This window comes from Ornithorhynchus anatinus, chromosome 11, assembly GCF_004115215.2.
Source record: "Ornithorhynchus anatinus isolate Pmale09 chromosome 11, mOrnAna1.pri.v4, whole genome shotgun sequence".
Classification (NCBI taxonomy): domain Eukaryota; kingdom Metazoa; phylum Chordata; class Mammalia; order Monotremata; family Ornithorhynchidae; genus Ornithorhynchus; species Ornithorhynchus anatinus.
In genome coordinates this window covers 44,262,469-44,283,217 of record NC_041738.1, presented here as the reverse complement: position 1 = coordinate 44,283,217, position 20,749 = coordinate 44,262,469, and the positions used below count along the sequence as shown (strand labels likewise).

The 20,749-nt window shown below is 40.1% G+C and overlaps 1 protein-coding gene across 3 annotated transcripts in view; it reads right to left on the bottom strand.

Annotated features, from left to right (window-relative positions):
* Window positions 1–20,749, bottom strand: part of FBXO31 (F-box protein 31) — a 53,440-nt gene that overhangs the window by 12,758 nt on the left and 19,933 nt on the right. The window contains exons 2-7 of one of the 3 annotated variants that reach the window (XM_029074937.2): window positions 19,787–19,858; window positions 17,157–17,243; window positions 11,273–11,349; window positions 5,133–5,300; window positions 4,191–4,265; window positions 548–657 (exon numbers count right to left, since the gene is read on the bottom strand). In XM_029074937.2, coding sequence (XP_028930770.1) covers window positions 548–657; window positions 4,191–4,265; window positions 5,133–5,300; window positions 11,273–11,349; window positions 17,157–17,243; window positions 19,787–19,858 — 589 coding nt within the window. Of the gene's footprint in view, window positions 1–547; window positions 658–4,190; window positions 4,266–5,132; window positions 5,301–11,272; window positions 11,350–15,269; window positions 15,483–17,156; window positions 17,244–19,786; window positions 19,859–20,749 lie in introns of those variants that run through there. The other 2 variants (XM_029074938.2, XM_029074939.2) reach the window with 2 other exon arrangements.

Sequence of the window (20,749 nt, the reverse complement as noted above, 5' to 3'; positions counted from 1 at the left end):
TTCCTCATCTCACTGAGAACTTCCAACTGTGACACTACACAGACTGCACATGGTCAATTCAATTTCTCCCCCACCCCTCCTCTATTTCCCACTATAATTCAAACAGGCAGTAGTAGAGGATATTTTATGTTCTCTGTAGCCCATATTATAACGGGTTTACACTCTGCCTATTTAAACATCTTGTAGTATCTGGAAGTGAAGCGACACTTTAAAACTAAATTCAGCTCCAGTAGAGCATTCTTGAAAATAGCATTTGTCTACTTCCAAGGCTTCGATGCCTACTGAGTAGGCAAGGAAATCGATTTCGTTCATTAACTACCCGTGTGCTTCCATGGTGGAAGAAGAGCTGCTAAAAAGGTGAAGTGGATGTTGTGTTTTGGGCTTCTATTTACGAGAGGTCAATAGCTTATTAAATCTGGAAAAAATAGCTATGTAGACAGATCCTTAAGAGATTAAAAAGAGAGTTAATAGAACAGCTCAATCAGAGTAAGAAGGCCCAGCCAAATTTGACCACCCTGTACCCATGCAGGATAATACAGTCACTTACTCGTATTGGCTAGTGTAAATGAACTTCATCAAGATGAGCTCCTGCATATGCTCGTGGAAAATATCCTCTAGAGTGCGTCCCCATTCTTCCCTCAGCCATGTTCGGAATTCCTTCCAAAATAATACGATCCATGAAATTCACCGTAAGAACACTGGCATTAACAGATGTTTAACCATGACCATGCCCCCATCTCCTTAGTCATATGCTACATATTTTATCACAGTGTGAAACTAGGTATTTAGAATAGGCAATGGAATATTTGGCTCCTACTGATTCTATTTGGATCCGTTAATGTGCTGCAGCCACAACCAGAGCCCTGTATTTCTGACTCGGCAGAGACCAGCAGACTTTAAAAGAGTTTAGAAAAGAATTACTATTTGTTACCTAAAGTTGGCATGCTACTGCCCCAAATAAAACCAGAATGTCAGATATTATGCTGACTGAAAGGATGCAGCCCTTTGGAGAAAGGAAGCTGTAAAAAAATTCACATAAATAAGTGGGATTAGTCAGCTTCGTAATGCTTTGGGGGGGCGGTAGGAGGGAGCAGGGAGGCAGCCTGCTGAAAGGGTGTTGAAAACAAACAAAAAACACCATATTCTTATTTTATGGCCTCTTTCTTCCCCACAATCTCCCAAACCTGAATTTATATGTCATTAAAAACACGGGTGTCATGAACTCAATAAATAGATATATTTGTTGAGACATAGAAAGAAAAGTGAGTGAATGTAAGGAGAAAAGGTTTTAGTGCCAAAATAGTCATTCTGGACTTGATCAGATTAGTACCACAGGCAAGGCCTGCAAAAGGTTAGAATCTTTTCACAGAACAGAAAGATCAAAGGAATACTAACCAGGACATTTAAGCCAGACAAAACACTTGTTACAAAAATATCTTAACCAGATTTTGGAAAGAGTGGAAGCTGAGCCCTGAAGGTAGGCAAAGACTTATTTCAACCCCCAGAGATGATCAATAAAACACAATGTTTTGGACAAAATTGGAGAATGGGAGGAAAATCTAGTAACGAATTTGAGTCCTACGGGTGAAGCTTGGGCCCCCAGCCAGTCGACTCCACTGGAGACAGATCATCCCTGAAAATAGAGCTCTGCAGGAAACAAAAATCTTGGGCCAGGTCCAACTCCAGAAGAAAGGGCCTATACCTCTCATTCTGCTCCAAAGATGCTGGCCTCCACCTGCACTAGGGTGGCATACAGGTGCAGCTAGCTCTGAGGTCTACTGTGATATTTATGCCAGCTGGACTTGTGCAGGCAGGGCAGCATTATAACTCTCAAGCTTCCTAGGAGCTATGCCCCAACACCTTGACCAAGGTAGCCAAAAAAAAGGGAGGAGGTGTGGGAGGAAAGTTGCTCCACTATAAACTCAGAATTCTGCAGTATTTTTCTTTAAAAGCTACTTTTAAATACTGACCACTCAACTGGTTAAAAAAATTTAAAATGTAGTATCTTGGTAACGCTGTCCATTCTTTTGAAATTTTTAAAAAATTTACATCTAACAAAAATCCCTTTTAAAAAGTCTTTTTTGCACATGGTGAAGTATCTATGGGACTGGTCAGTACTAGGGCCCTAAAACTGTCAAATCACTTCCATTCTTAAAAAGCCTACATGGTTGAATGGTCAGGATAAGGGGGAGTTAGAGGGACTTTTTAAAATTCATTTTTGTCTTGCAAAATCTGATTAACCCAAATATAAACTAAATGACCACTCGGGTAAAATATCACTATTTTAGTTTTCAGTAATCAAGGGTGCTCTATTCCTGTCATCCATTGCCGTCTCAAACTGACAGCTTATAATTATTTAAATCAAACTTTGACTTGACACTGTCTAAACATGACAGCATCATCTTGTGGGGGAAAAAAATGCTATACACCTGTTTAGGAAAGGAAAGCATCACAGAAACTCCTCTAATATTAATTTTAATGAGAAAACTCTGGATCCCAAGTTGTATAATTAGGTTTTTAACAATATAAACCCACTTGCATTAGCTATAATAAAAGCCTTTCATGTTCTGGAGATCATAATTTTATAGTACCTACCTGCCTCAATCCACTCTATCACAACATACTGCACTGAGGAAGCAGCAAATTATAAAATTTCCCCAACATTTTACATTTGGAAGAAGGGAGGAATGAAGAAAAGATCTTATCAAGCTGGACCCTTAAATTTTAAAACAAAGTATTTCTGCATCCTGGGACTTTTGACAAATGTTCTGGAGCTTAGAGAATTAAAGCTGGGAAGCAGAGATATGCCAACATCTTCCAAATGTTTACTCAGTAAAGAAAATTCCAATTTTTGTAAGAATTAGGAAGAGCAATTGCTTCAAAATCTTTTGACATTTAAAAATGCACAGCTACCATACATCACGCTCACACAAAATCAGGAACAAACCGTGCAAGGAAAAGTTTGTGTGAGAACAAAAGGAGTACTGAAAAGAAGTTTTCAAACAAAATATACATTTTAAAATTATCCCTCAATTTGTGTGAAAAGGAAAACAAGTGACACAGGCCCACTGGTTGGTATGCAGGCTTATCTAGGTGGTGAGGGGGGAGCATTTCACCAGGATTTTAACTCAGAAGTACCTGAAGATCACCAACTGAGGAAGAGCCTCACAGGCCTAAAAAAAACAAAAATATTCCATGTTCTTTTTCTCCACTATCAATCTTTCCTTAACTCACCCTTTTGGAACTACAAGATTGTCACATGCTCCAGGGTGGCATAGTAACTTCTGAAAGCTTCATAAATATCATTTGTCCAAAGTTCTATTAGGACCAAACAGTAGTTTTGGTTAAATGAACACTTGCACTTACCTTTAAATGGGGGATACACTTCCAACAATTGCTACACTGAAATAAGACTGAGCACTCCCTCTCACGTGCCCCCCGGCCCCGGCACTTCCCTCATAGGTTGTTCCGGGTCCTGAGGCCAAAACAAAAAACGACTAGTCCCTAAGACTCATGGAGAGAAGCTCCATCCAACCCTTCCCTTTTTTCCATTTAAATTGCTAGTAAGGATGGCAGCACTCTGCTCCTCATTCACGCCTCTCCACTCCCTAAAACATGAATTTTTACCTGAGCTGTTGGGGAGTCAGGGGACTACAGTATCTGAGTCTATACTAACAACAGAATCCCAGCCAGCATAAGCCTCCACCCTACCTACCCATATTCTGCTGGCAGGTGTGACAGCCCAACAACACCCATAATGGCCTTGCTCTCGCTGTGTGGGTGGGAGGAGGACAAAAGGGGAGACAGAGTCTCTCCCCTCATCCAATATAAACCGATGGAGGCATCTCTCTACAGATTTATAACAGGGCATTCTCCCACAGAACCAGATTCAAAGCTTCTAATTGCTAATTCTAATGAAGATGAAGACATCACTGTTTGATGCAAACATTTCCAAAGAACAGAATCTACCCAAATACACACATAAACATATAAGGAACCAGCTCTTAAAGCAAAGTTAAACACAGTCTGCTTCAAAATGGGGAAAGCACTCAAGCCGTATCCTTCAATCTTCAAATCCATGACAATAATCAATTTATGTATACTGTTCCAGGTACCGATATTTGTGTGTGTTTGTGTGTGTGTGTACATATATATATATAGGACGTCAGCTCTATAGGTAACAGGCTTACCTCCTGCCTCCCCCCTGACATCCGATGGTGATCAGTCTGGTTGCACTTTGTAGAAAACTCATCCTTCTTCACTATCTAGAATATACAGAGGGAAAGGAATATGCAGAAAATGGTGTTAGGAGGGTAATTCAGAAACCACCAACAGCATATGCAATGGTAAAACTAGAACAATGAGCAAGACAACTGCATGTAGATGCATCAGACCCTCCATCTTCCCTAAGCAGACTCTTCTGACCACTAAGCCCTACGCCAGCCCAAAAGGTGGGAATGAAGCCTTATACGATAATTCCCCTATCAGAGGAAAGACAGCAAGTGGCATTCTGAAAAAAGTTCTTGTTTCTATTCAGTTGAGTTTCTCGCTTTGACATCCCACACCCACTGCAAATGACGATCTCAGTCTCCTCCTCAACCACTTGTGATGCTAGTTTCCACAGAAGCTAAAATCCTATTTCAAAGTATGAGCTCAACTCATTAGGACCCCCGCCATGGATGCCCATTCTCAAAGCTGCTCATCTGCCAAACAAGGATGTATATGCACGGTGGATTACTGCAATGCAGGTATTCCTGCATAAAGGAAAAAAAACAGTGAGGAACTAGGATCTGGTGGGAAGCCCACTTTGTTCCACCTGAAAGGAGAATCAATAGTTTTCTCTGAATTATGATTTTCAGAGCTTCTTCAAGCCAAATAACATTAAATAAATAATGTATAAGACGGGTAAAGTTAGAGGAAGATTTCCTTCCCTATGTGGATCAGTTCCTGGCAGAGTATGGTCTGAAGCCAACAACATGAACTCATCATTTTTAGCAAGTATCCAAAACTTACCATGAGCAGAATTCAAGAAGCAAGTACAGACTGCCCCTTCCCGTTCCCATCCCCACCCTCCATGAATTGAGGGATGTCTGACCACCGTAGACAGAGCTAAGAACTGGGCTCTACCTTACCTGAATATGCCCATTGTGAGGTCCTTTGTGGCCATACATGCACTCAACAGTGGCAGATTTTCTCTCCATTAAATGAATCCTGAAGAGTGGTTTGAACCTCATTGGGTCGTCAACGTGGGGGTCGTGGGGTGGCAGGTACATCCAGCCAATGATGAATAAACCATCTACCTGAACCAAGAAAAGGGAGAGGGCATAACTACTTGAAAGGGTTAAAACTATTTCTAAATCTTGGCAGCAGCAACTCTGCGTTCCATTTTAGCATCCCTCCAGTTGGGCTACATGCTGCTTCCCCTAGGCACTGAGATTACTCTGAGCATATCCACAGAGTTGAAGAGTTGCTTTCCAATAATCAGCTTTCGGGGGCGAATGCAAAGCATATTCTCAATGAGGAGGAGGAAGAGATTAACAAGGCCTAACGAGTTGATGAGAGAAGGGGGAGGGGGAACTGGAAATCTAGGATTCACATCTGCTTCACCAAATCACAGGGCACCTGGTGGCTCTTAGCTCTAGGGAGGGAGTTGAATCTCTTCAGGTTCTAATTGGCCTGCAGCAACAGCATGTTGGCAGCTAGTCTTTCAGGAGAAGGAGTTCTATTTTTTCCCTAATTATTCACTGCTTTCAGAAGACACATTTCCCCCTACTGTATTATTCACTGCCAGTAAGAAAACAATTATCTCCTTCCCTTGCTGAATGAAAAAAAAAAAAAAGAAATTCAACCACCCCCAGCTCTTATTCTGCTTGTCTCCAAGAGGAAAATTCTAAATGCAAGTCAAATCTGTTGTTCAGCACCACTAAAGGCAAATAAACAGAAAAATGCATTTTTAATGGATAGCTCATCATAAGTGCAATGGACATTAAGTAAAATTTGTCCTTCAGCAATGCTTTGCCTCTGAAGGAACTCATAAAAAAGGAATAAATAAAGGAAAGCGGGGGTCCTTTTAAGACAGAATCCACTCAATGCTCATAAACAGGGGTGGCCGATATTTCCATTCATAGCTCACTCAAAGGATGCATCTGCTTTTAAGTAGGTGAAAAATTGAAAATATTCTCTATTTGTCAAATGTATTATTCTTCACTTAAGAAAATGTTCCCACAAAATCCTACCTTCCTACCTCAATGTTGATAAGAGTATAAATCAAACAGTGGTATTTATTGAGCACTCACTGTAAACACTTGGGAAGGTAAAATTCAAAAGAGATGGAAGTTAGGGTCCCTGCTCACAAGGAGCTTTCAGTCTACAGGGGGACAGACATTGAAATAAATAAAAGATAGGGGAAAGAGTATAGTAGTATAGAACAGAGTAAAATGATATATATGTAAGAGCTGTGAGGTTGGGCTGAGTACCAAAGTGCTTAAAAAGTAAACAGCAAGGTGGTGCAGAGGAAAGAGCAGATAGAGGAAACAAGGACTTAGTCGAGGACAAATGGGATGTTCAACAGAGAAATGCAGGCAGTTCTGCCATAATGAGTGTGTTCTTCTAAATGTTTTGCTTCACAAGCTTTTGGGGAATTTGGGAGCATTCCTCTTCAAGGCACATGCCTAGACTGAAAGTGATTCAGTATCAGAAGAAACATTTAAGTGCACAGGGGCAGCATCAATCCAGGCAGGAGTTCAATAGTTTAAGTTTACCTTAACGTGGGGTGCATCAAGAAGGTAACTCCCATATTATAGGAGAACTGACTTGATGGTGAGGCATATGCTCCATGTGCGAACCAAACTATGCACTGATGAAGCTATAGTCCCGGAGAGCAGAAAGTCTGCTATGTGCTTACCATGCAAGGGCCAGAGTGGGTAAGGTGTAGAAGGTTCCAAGTTATAAGTAGGACACAGGAGAGAGACCTGAATGTTTTATTGGGAAAAGGATGACAAAACCTTCTACTATTTCTGCATATGCTCGGGAAATGAAAAATAACTTCTACATCAAATTTGGTTGGGGTGACAACAGGTAAAATGGATAAAGGATACAGGAAATATAACACTTAAAAAATTAAAAATGAAGAGGTAATTAACATGATCTAGATGGATAACTTCTGTAGAAAACTTTTAAATGCCTTAAGTCCCAGTAAGTCATATTTAAACCAAGAATGAACACATAACCTGGAAATATTGTGGAAATAAGGTGCATATGCCACTGACAAAGTGAAACATGGAAAATACCCAGACTGAGAGAAAGTATCACCAGAAGCTCTCAAAGGAAGGGATGAATTTGTTATTTTATGAACTGATTTAACTGTTTAACATGTGCCAAGCACACTCCAACTGCCTGGAAAAAGCATTACTTGTTTTCATTCAATCAGTACCATTTCTTGAGAGCTTACTTGTGGAAGGCACTGTAATACGTGCTTGGGAGAATTCAAGACAACAGAGTTGGTAGATAAGATCCTTGCCACAAGGAGCAGAAAGGTGGGGAAAAAAGGACAGGCATGAGGGAATTAGAGGGAGGGCTATGAGAGGATATGAAGAGGTCACAGAGGTTTAAGGACTTGAAGAAATTGTCCAGAACCACAGCAGCTTAAATTGGTGGTTCTTGCAATTAACTGCAAAACTGACTGCTGGTCCTTTCAGGTGGGTGAGAAGGAACACACCCAATAAAGGATCTTTGAGAATCCTTTTGAAGATGCCCCTGCCATCAATGACATTCTGTCCATGTATTGTGAATGTTGCTGAAAGCCAGTTTCTTCTATATGGAAATGTAATAAAAATCATCTCTTCAAATTCCTTACCCATTGGAGACAAGCAGTAAATTGCTGTTTATGAAGACAAGCAGCTCAACATCTTCAAAATTATCTAATTCATCTCTCTCAAAGTCTGCCCAAGAGTTATACCAACCTGCATCAAAAATTACCTCCAACTGCACATAGGTACACCTATCTGGCTTTCATATTCAAAAATGACAATATTGACACAGAGTTCTATTCATGAGTGTAGCTAAACAGAGCTATGGAAATTAGATACTCAGTTACTCACTGGGTGCAAGTAAAGACTGTCCTATGCAATACTGACAGGCTTTACACTAGAAGTGCCTGCTACTATTTGCAAATCTAAGTCTTGGTCTGCAGACTTTGTGAAATCTCTGCTCAGGGGGAAGTGCCTCTCCAGAGTTATCACCCGTCAGTCTTGGTCAGTTTGCTGCAGTGGTCACCCAAGAATCCACTGCTGCATCAAACTGTTTGAGACTGTACTTCTCTAGGTCTTTAACAACTTTACTCTGTCCATCCTCCTTAGGAAGGCCCCATATTAGTTTACCATGCAGCAGCCGCTGTTACCACCATATTACTCAGAGGACTCAAACAAAACAATACAATTTCACCAAAACAGTTCACAGGATCAATCATTCATATTTATAGAGTGCTTCCTATGTGCAGAGCACTGTTCTAAGTGCTTGGGAGTGTTCAACGTACCAGACACGTTCCCTGCCCACAATGAGCTTACAGTCTAAAGAGGGAGACAGTTATATAAGTAAATTACACATATGGTCAGAAGTGCTGTGAGGCTAGGAGGGGGAATGAATAAAGGAAGCAAGACAAGGCCATGCAGAAAGAAGGGCAGAAGGGAGTTAAAGAAAAGGAAAAGAGAGCTTAGGGAAGGCCTCTTGGGTGGAGATGTGCCTTCAATAAGGCTGTGAAGGTAGGGGAGAGTCACTCTTAAAGCAAACTTAAAGGGAGAGGGGAATCAGTTTTGATCATGAGTAACTGACTTTTTCTTCACTGATGACACAGATGCAAGGGATGCAGCACACACAGAAAGTAAAATACAAGAACTGAAGATGCAGGATCTTGAAGTAAGTCAAGAGATGACTATTTTGTTACATATGCGCTATGAATACTGCCTAGAAAGATTTCTCATTTAGAAAGCGAAGCAATTGAAGACGTGGAAAATCACATCTGCCCTGACCAGAAAATAAACAAAGACAACACTTGTAATGGTGAATGCAGCAGGAAAAAAACACTGTGGACCATTTTCAACATCTTAACATCAGTGTCAGGTAATAATAATGATATAATTATGGTATTATCTCAGATGATGGTATCATCTCAGATGATGAGATGCCCAAGAAGATAAGAGTAATTCTTCATTCCACTGCTTAGCCATCAGCGAAAAGAGGCTAAAAATATTGGTCGACAACAGGACCCGAGGAAGACAAAATGGCTAGAACTCAGTGGGGCAATGCATGTGAACAGCCTCACTCCAAAAACATACTCCATACAAAGGAATTACAAAGTTTAGAAGTGTTAAAGGAAGAAACAGCAGAGTCTTGTAGAAAGAGCATGAGCCTGGGAGACAAGGAACTTGGGTTCTAATTCTGGCTCCATCACTTGCCTGCTGCGTAACCTTGGGCAAGACACGACTTCTTTGGGCCTCGATTTCTTCATCTGTAAAATGGGGATGAGATACCTGGTCTCCCTCTCATCTTAGACTGTGAGTCCCATGTGCAATAGGATCTGTGTCTGATCTAATTACCTTGTGACTACCCCCATGCTTAGTAAGTGCTTGGCATAAAATAAGCTCTTAACATACACTACAATTACTATTAAAGACACCATGTGAGGTCATACAAAGCAAAACAAAGATGGTGGGCCCTGTAGACTATGAGTGAGACAAGAGATTGTCCCCTGAGAAGCAGAACTTCCATTAAAAAAACCCCAAAAAAACCAAAACAGGAATACCCTAGGCATAGCCAGTGACATACACTGAAACTGATGCAGTGAGTAAGGTTAAAGAAGAACCTCGGGGAGGGGTGGGGTCTAAGTTCTGCACATTTACAAATTACTATTAAATGAGAAATCTTATAAATTTTTATATTGAGTCTATTTCTAAATGAATGTTTTCAATTCACAGATACTCATCTGCAGGCCCAATGTAACCCTTTGCAATCACTGGTCAGGCAGCCCTTCTCTAAAGCATTAATGGGACCTGTTTTAAAATGGCCCACCTGAATCAAAGAGCAACCTGGTTCCCTGTTTTGGAATACAGAAGTGAATTCAAGAAAAGTTATTTTTCACTGTCACCCAATCTGTAGCCCGACTAATCTACTGATTTGGGGTTAAACAAGACTATATTCTACATTGGATGGCATCCTTTGGGCAGTCCTGAAAAATTTATGATTCTGTGCTACAGGCAATGAAAGGCTAGCTAAGAACTTCTTTGATCCCGGATGAGTCTTGCTTTTAAAGTTGATTTCAATTTCACTAATTTGTCCAGAGTAGCCTTGGGGAAAGTCAACTGACCGCAGTTGCTTAGCTTCTCTAGTTCTATTGCCGTTCTTTGCTGAATTCAGCAACATTCCTCCACGTTATTCTATTCAATTTAATGTGCAATAATATAAATAATAATAATGATGGCATATGTTAAGCACTTACTATGTGTGAAGCACTGTTCTAAGCGCTGGGGAGGATACACGGTGATAAGCTTGTCCCACGTGGGGCTCACAGTCTTCATCCCCATTTTACAGATGAAGTAACTGGTGCACAGAGAAGTTAAGTGACTTGCCCAGTGACAAGCAGTGGAGCCAGGATTAGAATCCATGACCTCTGACTCCCAAGCCCGTGCTCTTTCCACCGAGCCACGCTGCTTCAATAAGTCCAGCAGGTAATGTTTATGTGTACCAAAATTTGCATATTCTCAATCTCTTAGTGAAGATTGATTTACTCCACATTTACTCGCCTAAAGCAAGGACTGTGTTCAGAGTGGTGACTTTCTCCTCCTGGCCCTGGGTCCAAGCAGCTATTTTTAATGCCAAGAAAGGACAGTCACTGAGGTTGAATGGCTCAAATACAATGGCTCTCCACCAGCATACCCAGTCTTCAAAAGCCTCAATCCCATAGACAGATGAGCAACCCTGAATGTAGCACACTGGAGCTCAAGAGTAGGCTTTTTGAGGCAATTTCTGAAGATGCTTTCATCTTCCAATCAGAAAGTTCCTGCACCCATGATAAACTTCACAATAACAGGTTAATTTCTAACTCCCAATAAGCCACTCTTCAACATTTCTTGATAACTGTCACAATTTAACAGAATAGGTGCTGGTTTATCCTGAATGAAGGGGGAAGGTAAATGGCATAAGGTGCTGCATCCAGACCAACCCCTGGCTGGTCTTGGTCACGATAAGATGCTCCCGAGAGACACATCGCAGTACTTACCACAACATTTAACAGTCCCCCATAGGGTCCAATATCTGGCTGCCACAATCCCAAAATGTGTCTGTAGCGGTGGAGCACTACGGAAAAAGAGAGACAGCAAGTCCGAGTTTTCAAACCGAACAAACCAGCATGAATGAGAGGAAATAATCAGTATCAACAGCATTTCTTGAGTGTCTACCATATGCAGAGCACTGACCTAGGCACTTGGGGAATTTAAACAAGTACTTGATGCAGTTTGTACCCTCGAGGACTTTACGGAAATGACGGTGGATTAAAAAAAAAAGATGTAATTAATCTTGAAAAATACATTAATAAGAAAATACTTGACGAAAACCTTAATGAAACTTTATGGTGATTTGAGTGAATAGTACTTTTAAGTAATTATAAAAGTACCTGTCTCATTACTGGCACTAATAAATGATTAGGAATAAGAGGTTAACTATAACATAATGCTGTACAAAATTTGAAACTTGAAAGAGAACAGCCTAGTTCAGAATTTACAAATCAGCAAATGCACACATACAGAAGTTAAGAAATACCACGCCACAAGTCCTCTATTATAAAACATATCCTCTTCAAAGCCAAAACATACCCTGACGTCAGTCGAGAGGAGCAAAAGTATCCTTATTTGAGCATGTTTTTACTGAGCTGGACAAATGCATGCTGCTTCTCTAAATGTAGGGGGTGGGGATAAAAAAAAGTGGGCAAATCAGAGCAAAAGCCAGGGGTTTCTTCAGACAATCTTTCCTCTTGTAAACAGAAACTTTTTTAAGAGTTTCAGACCCCAGTTATTTGCCATTCTCTTCCTGTAGCGTTTGAAGACCTCACATTCAAAGGTCACAGGGTTAGGATTTCACTGTGACTCAACTCATGGAAAAGCTTCAGTGTAGTTCAGCGTACTTCTGCTTATTGTGTATTTAACAAACAACTCTCTGGCTCTTCCCAAACCCTGTGGACTATGGAACCTTTTCTACATACAAAGCATGAATCACATCAATGAGGAGAGGAAGGAAAGGAGGGGAAGAATTACTCTGTATCTGATAGAAAGAGAATCCAGTGTTTGGTCCACTGTCTAGAGTAGAAAGGGTGAGAGAATAACAAATGACCAGAGTCTGCTCACCAGGCCCAGCTCTGGTGTCTGCAGGGAGCTGACATGAACAGGGCAGCCTCCCTTCTCCCATCCAATTCTTAAATTCCTTTCCCTGCAAGAGCGGAGGATAAGCACAGTCTGGAATCCATGAAGCTAGTTTCCTTATGCAGCAACTCCAGGGCCTCAAGAAAGACACTCAATGGCCAGGGCAGCCTCCCTGCCCTGGCCGATACCACCAGAAAAAGATTTTACAAATATAAACATTCAATATTTTATGCTGGTCCTATTTCTGGGGCTTTTGGCTTCCTTTGAAAAGTCATGTGCATAAGACTGTCAGGTTAGGGAAGGTAGCTTAAAATGGAAAGCTGAATAACAAGCGAAATTCAGAGTGGTGCCTTTTTATTCAGGATTTCTTACCATGAAGCACTGATTACTACAGAATCAGTCAATGAAGTTTCTCTTCCTAATTTCCTTCCAGAAAATGGGCACCACGACTCCTAAAATAATGAGTATTTGGATTTTTGTCTCTTGCTAAAATGATTTTTTTATTCTGAAATCAGTTTGTCTCATGGTTAGTCATATGAATGTTACTTTAAGTGTGTCTTTGGCTTCTGTGGTACTGGGAACGCAGATAGTTCAGCGTTCTGATACAGCAGATGCTCAAATATCAATAACTGACTGGTCTAAGCACCCTAGTGGCTCTCTTCCTCCCAGTGGATCTGATATCATTTTTAGTATTGATAACTTCATTACTAGGGCAATTTTCCTAATCCTTCACTAAAAGAAAGGACGATTCACCTTAAAAGAGAATATTTAATAACTAGAGTACTTTATTGCTGAATGTCTTGTAAAAGATGCTTCAACTTCTAGGAAAAGTTATTTAATATCTTCCACATTGTCCTTGGTTAAGTGTGCTGGCTTGTTGATACGGGACCATGGTTACAGTAAGGAGATAGTGATAAGTCATTATGATTATCCCGGATAATGAATCTGCCCATTCCTCTTAAACTTGCATAATACCTGCTTTGGTCTCCAGCTTACACTTAACAAAACTGACAGTTGATGGTTTTGTTATGGGTCATATTCCTCCCAAAGTGATAATTCACATGAAACACTGGCCACTCTGGTACCAAGGAAAGTTCTTAACATTTGTTCAAAGCGCAAAGGTAACCTACTTCTACTAAATATAGTGTGTCTATGGTTTTCAAATTCCATGCCCTTTATCTTGACATTATACCCAAAATCAACCCTTCCTGCCCTCAGTTAACAAGATAAAAAAAGATTAAAGCAATTACAATCAATTTGAGTGAATAATAATGTTGGCATTTGTTAAGCGCTTACTATGCACAAAGCACTGTTCTAAGCGCTGGGGAGGATACAAGATGATCAGGTTGTCCCACGTGGGTCTCACAGTCTTAATCCCCATTTTACAGATGAGGTAACTGAGGCACAAAGAAGTTAAACGATTTGCCCAAAGTCACACAGCTGACAAGTGACTGAGCCGGGATTTGAACCCATGATCTCTGACTCCCCAGCCCGTGCTCTTTCCACTGAGCCACACCGCTTCTAGTGAAGTTCTATAGACCACAGAGAAAGAGACAAAAATTAAAAACCCAGAGATTAACTCAACTAAATATTAAACAATTCTTAGCCTTGATTCTAATTCAAAAGAAAATCCTTTAAAATTAAGGAAAACTTTCCATTTCATTTTTGTCTTTGGTAACTAGATAAAAATCCTGAACAATGACAAACAGCACATGAAGATATTTTATGCTTGGCACATTGTAAGCGCTTAACAAATACCATCATTATTATTAACTTGTATCTAATTCAATAATTAAGCTTGTCTTCCAGCTCTCCCTCTCTACTATGACTCCCTGCCATCATTCCATAATTAAGATTCTCCCACTTCATTATTTCTTTCCTCTAAATATCTTGACACAACTGTGACTCCCTGAACGGTATTCTCATCCTAAAGTTCACCTCTAGCAGACCTCCTATTTTACAGCTACCCAATGGCTATAACCTTACGGGAAATGGAGGTGACATCTCCAATTTAGATCTTCCTTCACAGTTCTGGACCAATCTCCACTCCTAAGTCTCCTAACACTATAAATAGCCTACTCATCAGTTGACAGTCAAAAGTCAAATCCTTTAATTGTGTGAAACCCTGAACATTCTCAGATAGGTTTCACCACAACACCAGGCTTGAACAGATTTCTGTTCTTTGCTGGTGCCTGCTTTAAAAATTCATCAGTTGGTATTTCAGCAGGCATAATTCACTGGGCATGTTCCTGCCTTTAGAGTTCCAAGCACTTACCACATTTTTAGAAAATATTTTTACGCTCATTTTACAGGTAAAGGTTCAAAGGATATTAGTAGCAGTAAGTAATAATATTTGAGTAACCATCTGATATGGTGCACTGGTCTAGGTGCACAGGGAGTACACAGTAACAGAATAACAAGTGACATGTTCCCTGCCTACAAGGAGCTTTATTCTCTAATGGGAGATAACAAAGTCATACATTTCCTCAATAAAAGACAGAATCATGGTCTGCAATCATTAGAACACAATGCTTTTCTAATAGCATAATCATCCATGATAAAAATCAGTATATCGAGACGGGAAAACAAAAACTACTCCGAAACATCCAGTAGGGGCTCAATAAATATTAGTTCTATGACAATAGACACTGTAAGGTTCCAAAATGCTCTCAAAGAAAACTAAAGAAAACTACTCTGATTACCACATATCTTTATTGGAAATGCTAAGGGATGGTATTAGGTGGATAGCAATTCCAAGAATGCACACCACCTAAAGCCATTTTAATGTTAAGAATGATCTAGTGTAATAATGTCTACCAGTTCCAAACAATATATCAATACACAGCAAGAAGAACCACATACCTAAGAACATAACCCTAACCCAAACTTTCTACATCATATCTTGTGCCTGGGGGCTGTCTCAATCTAGAAGTCAAGCTTTCCAAGATCAGTCACTGGGGAGTTCTTGAGTTTTGGAGGGCAGGGCTAAAGAATCATGAGCAGCTCTTCGCTTGGTGATGGCAGTGTCCAAAGTGAACCAGCCTCACCCTCCACCTACGGGGCATTCACCCACCGTACTGCCTCCCCTTCCAACTCCACCATTATGATTTCTGGACATTTTGTTCTCCTTTTGGGGGGTAAAGAGGAAGTGGAGAGTCACAATGCACTCTAGGAGTGGCTCCGCCTCGTCTGCTCTGTGACCTCAAGCGGGTCGCTTCCCTAGTATCTGTGCCTCAGTTCCCTCATCTGCAAAATGGAGGTTCAACACCTGTTCTCTCTCCTACTTAGACTGCAAACCCCACGTGGGACCTGATCTTGGCACATAGTTAGTCCTTAAGGAATACCACAATTATCAGAATGCTACCACTGTCGAGGAAGCTTTGTTTCTGGAAATGTAGGACCAAACGTTTTATGCCTTTAGCCAGGGCCTTCCAAACTGCCTAATACCTATCCATTTTTTTTTGCAAAAAATCACTATGTCAAACTCTATTAAAGAAGAGTATTTTAAAGGCTTACCCTCATGTCCATGTCTCCCTACCTGGACAGTAACTCACTTCTTGTTTTCTGACAGCACTCTGTTTGGCCTTCTGGACCACGTGGGGCTCACAGTCTTAATCCCCATTTTACAGATGAGGTAACTGAGGCACAAAGAAGTTAAATGACTTGCCCAAAGTCACACAGCTGACAAGTGACTGAGCAGGGATTTGAACCCATGATCTCTGACTCCCCAGCCCGTGCTCTCTCCACTGAACATTTGTTCCTTACTAGATGCCACTAAAATGTGCTCTTGCACCACCAATCTAGATTGTTGGGGGAAAGCCCATTTCCCAAAGAGATTTGGTTTAGCATGGATGTAATTTTTCCTTGCCTGATGTAAACTCAGAGCTCGGCCACAAAAAAGACAATCTAGGTCTATGTTTCAGGGCCAAAAAAAGTCAAGAAAATTTTGTTCTACATGGGAACTCTGAGTGCGTATCCTGAAGGCAGACACTTGTCCTCTTAGTAAAGTAATATGGGAGGAATCAAAGGGAAGGGTTTTCTAGGAGCAAGAGGTGGCATTGGTAAAAATAGGAAGGGTCAACACAAATTTGGAATTCTTTTGTAAATTTTGTCAGATCTAAAATAATTTTTAACCAATGGAAAAACTGCAACTGCTTATAATCAAATTATGAAGAATAAATAGGCTAGGTGCAATTCAGGGAACTGATTACCAATCTGCCAATAACAATGATTTACTACACGGGACATATAACACCGCAGTGATGACATGTACTACATGGAGAAAGCGGAGGCCAACATGACAAACTAAATGTACTCCTAAAACTTAATTTCATAAGAAGGAAAAAAACTGCTTTGACTCACTCAACTCTTGCATCAGCCCCACCAAGCTTTCACTGTTGTGCTCCTTCGAGAAATGAATGTTTATTGCTGAGCTGGCTGACTGAAGTAGGACCTTATTCGAAAGTGATTACCTGCTCCCTCCTCTCTCCACCAGAAACTGAATATACAACTGGTTTGGAGTTCTAGTAAGTCTTCATCAATTCTTACTGCTCCATTTCACTTCTCATTGCACTGAGCAAAGGGACCAATCCCCCAAAAGAGTAGAGGGCAATAAAAAAAACTAAGTATCAGCTCATTCTTCTTCCTCAAGATGATTCCAGCTTTGTGAATTAGGGTGGCATTTCACTCTCCATGCAGCATCTTGTGCGTGCTTAGTGCAAAAAGCATTAGCTAACAAGCAGTACGTACGGCAGGTGTATACATCTCTGTATTCCATGTGCTCGTAATCGGGAAGAATTTTCATAAAACGCCCCGACTTCACTCGTGGGTTTATACCTGAACAGACACAGCAATATAAGTACTGGAAGATAGATCCATTTCTCAAAACTATACAGCCATTTCCTGTTATGTTATAATGTTCGTTTCTCTAATGTTCTTTTGAAAGAACACTATTGAATGTTCACTTTGGTAGGTACATGGGTTCTACATACCAAAACCCTTTTGGTGAACTTCACAGTGTGCTCTACCCTATGCTCCTGGTATTCCATGTCCCAAGAGGAACAGGACAGGTAGAGATGAGGGTGCCAGGGTGATAATATACAAACCACCACCAATATTATCATTTCCTTTGCACAGATTCTTGGTCCTGATGTCTCAAGCCTAAGGCTCTTCAGTAGTTCTTGACGGGAGACTCCCTATATTGAATCAATGCTAAGACTACTTTCAGGCCTCTCTCACTTGGAAAAAATGCTGCAAAGTTTACCTTCCCCTTCCTTTAAAGTATTTTGACTAACCCGAATAGAGTGAATATAGCCATTTCAATAAACATTAGACAATGACATCCACTTAACAGAGATAATGGAGGACTGCTAGCGCAAGATGCTTTTCTCCTACATAAGATATAAAAGATAACACTTTAAAAAGTACTATGTTTACATGTAAGCACAAAAACTAATTTTTAAATCTTATATATAAAAATATTTCTATAGTTGCACTGCTATTTGATCACATACTTGTATTTACCCTGTTTTTATCACTGCTTTATAATACAATTATAATGCTTTGGTCACCTTTTTGGACCTTGGGTACACATGAATGCACATTACATTATTTCTTATGGGAATCTATATTTCATTTACTGCTCTTTTGCCTAAAGTTCTATTTTCATAAAACCAATTAAGAACTCTAACAAAGGAATAGTAGTAAATGAATTTTCATGACAAAGTACCCTTTACCATAGAGATCTGGCATGACAAATTCTTTATTCAACAACTAGAAGTAGTATAAAGCATTCCTATTTCCCAAGGCTCTTGCCTCGAATTTCCACCTTGACCTGGAAAGTAAATTAAATGAAAACTACTCCTTCTAAAGCAGTAGTCCCCAACCACAAATCCAGGTATTGGAGAATCTCACGACTATTTCCTTTGGTTTCTTGGCCTCATAAATCACTACCTCCAAGTAGTTTCAGAGTACCACCACCACTACCATCTCCCATTTCAACTGCATATATTGGCATATTCTAAAATACCAACAAAGTAGATAAAAGGAAAAAAGATTATTATGAAGTATAACTATGCAGGTCAGATTTAACAGTCAAACTAAGAGTTGGTACATGTGGGAGATAAGGGAAAGGGTCAGGCAGGATTACAAGGTGCAGGTTTACTTTTTATATTGCCACTATCCTCCAAATTTGACTTTAGGAGGGCAAACTCTAATGCCAGAAGATGACATTTTTCCCCACCAGCTGCCTCAGAGTCTATTAACTTCTTCTGAATTAGATCTTCTTAAAACCTACATTTGGCTTTAATGCAATTTGGAAAGGGGAACAGAACGTTTCAATTCAATATTTTGGCAAACAAATTAACTTTGCTAAGGACAACATAAAATTTAGAGGGCATTCCCAGCTCAATTGTTTCAGAGTAAAGACACTGAAAATCAGTTAATACATAAAATAATGAAATGAGAAAAATTATGATAGGACTACACAGTGTCATCTAGCCCACAAACGGAAGTAGACAACAAACCAATTTATTCAACAACATGACAAGTGCCAGAGTTAATAAACTGAGAATTAATGAAATAAGCTTCAAAGCAGCAAGGAAACTGATAAAACTATATGGGTATTAAATATGTAAAACTGACATGTTTTGGAGGGTCATGAGGGAATTTGGTTTAAAGGCTCAAAATAAATGAAAAACCAGTGTCAAATTAGTTTCAAGAACAACAGGACACTTAAAGACCTGTGACATAAGCTAAAGCACGTCTACTAAGAACTCCAGAGAGACTGACACGCTATTGGAGAAATTATTCCTGTGAGTCCGTGCCACTCAGTTTATAGGAAAGATACATTATAGAAAGGATTTTACATGGGGTTGAGAAGGAAAATTATTCAGATTATAGAGTATCTTGAATCACAGGAAGCAAAGCTTTAATAAATGGAAGGTTTAATTGCCTAGCCAGTGATGGTTCTGCACAAATCTAATGAAGAACAGACCCACAAGGGAGGGTTAGAGGGGAAAGATCTCAAAATCCCAGCAGAGTTGATTAAAAATAAGCAGGTTATCTGCAACTGAACACGGCAATTTTTCAATTTAGAGGCACTGTGGCTTCTAGCAAAATATTTCTTAATAAGTGTGGGTTGGAAGACATAGATATAGCTAGAGAAGGAAAAGAGAAGTCAGAGAAAAAGTGAGGAGAGGTTTTCCAGTCTTTGGTCCTGGTATTATAAATGTAATGAGTCCAAATCACTTTAAAACTAATGCATTTGAAAAACGGAACTGCAGAGCGATTCAGTGTTTTTTATTATTCGGCATAACAGGCAATCTCTGAATTAATTTTTAAAATAAATCTAAGGAGAATAAAAAAATTGTTTTACTTACGCTTGGCATAGACATCTCGACAGGAGACACCCGTGATCTCTAGTTTCCGTAAATTTTCACAAACACCATACTCTGCAACAACAAAAATTTGCTAAAAATTAAAAAGGAATACAAAGAAAAAGATAATAAAAGGAAATATGCATGCCTCAGTTGTTTGGGTTTTGTAGAGGCTGTTATCAGTTTCCAAATTATTTAATTTTTGTCCCCCATCAAGCTGAACTAATTTAAATCTGGGCTTAGTATCTTCATTAAAAAATCCAAATGGCTATCGCTGAATCTTGTCTATGTCCTCTCTTTATCTCCTCACCATTCACATCCATCATGCTCTAAAATAATACTCGTTTTCATCATGCAACAGGCTTCATTTTAACTGGTTGCCTGCCAGCCTTAGAGGTGAGTTCTGCCTGCCCAACTGGAGGAGTTGTCTCCTTTTTTTTAATTGCATTTGTTAAGTGCATACTCTGTGCCAGGCGCTGTACTAAGCACTGGGGTAGGTACAAGCTAATTTGGTTGGAAACAGTCCATGTTTCACATGGCCTTCAGAGTCTTAATCCCCTCATTTTTATTACTGAGGTAACTGAGGAACAGAGAAGTGAAGTGACTTGCCCATGGTTACACAGCAGACAAGTGACAGAGCCAGAATTAGAACCCAGGTCCTTCTGACTTCCATGCTCATGCTCTATCCATTAGGCCACTCTGCTTCTCCAGTGCATACCAGGCACTATTCTAAGCAGTAGGGTAATCAGTGCTTAGAACAAGGTAATCAGGTTGGACTCAGTCTGTGTCCCATACAGGACTCACAGTCAATCACCATTTTATAGCTTCATCCATTCATTCAATAGTATTTGCTGAGCGCTTACTATGTGCACAGCACTGTACTAAGCACTTGGAATGTACAATTCGGCAACAGACAGAGACAATCCCTGCGCAATAGCGGGCTCACAGTCTAAACGGGGGAGACAG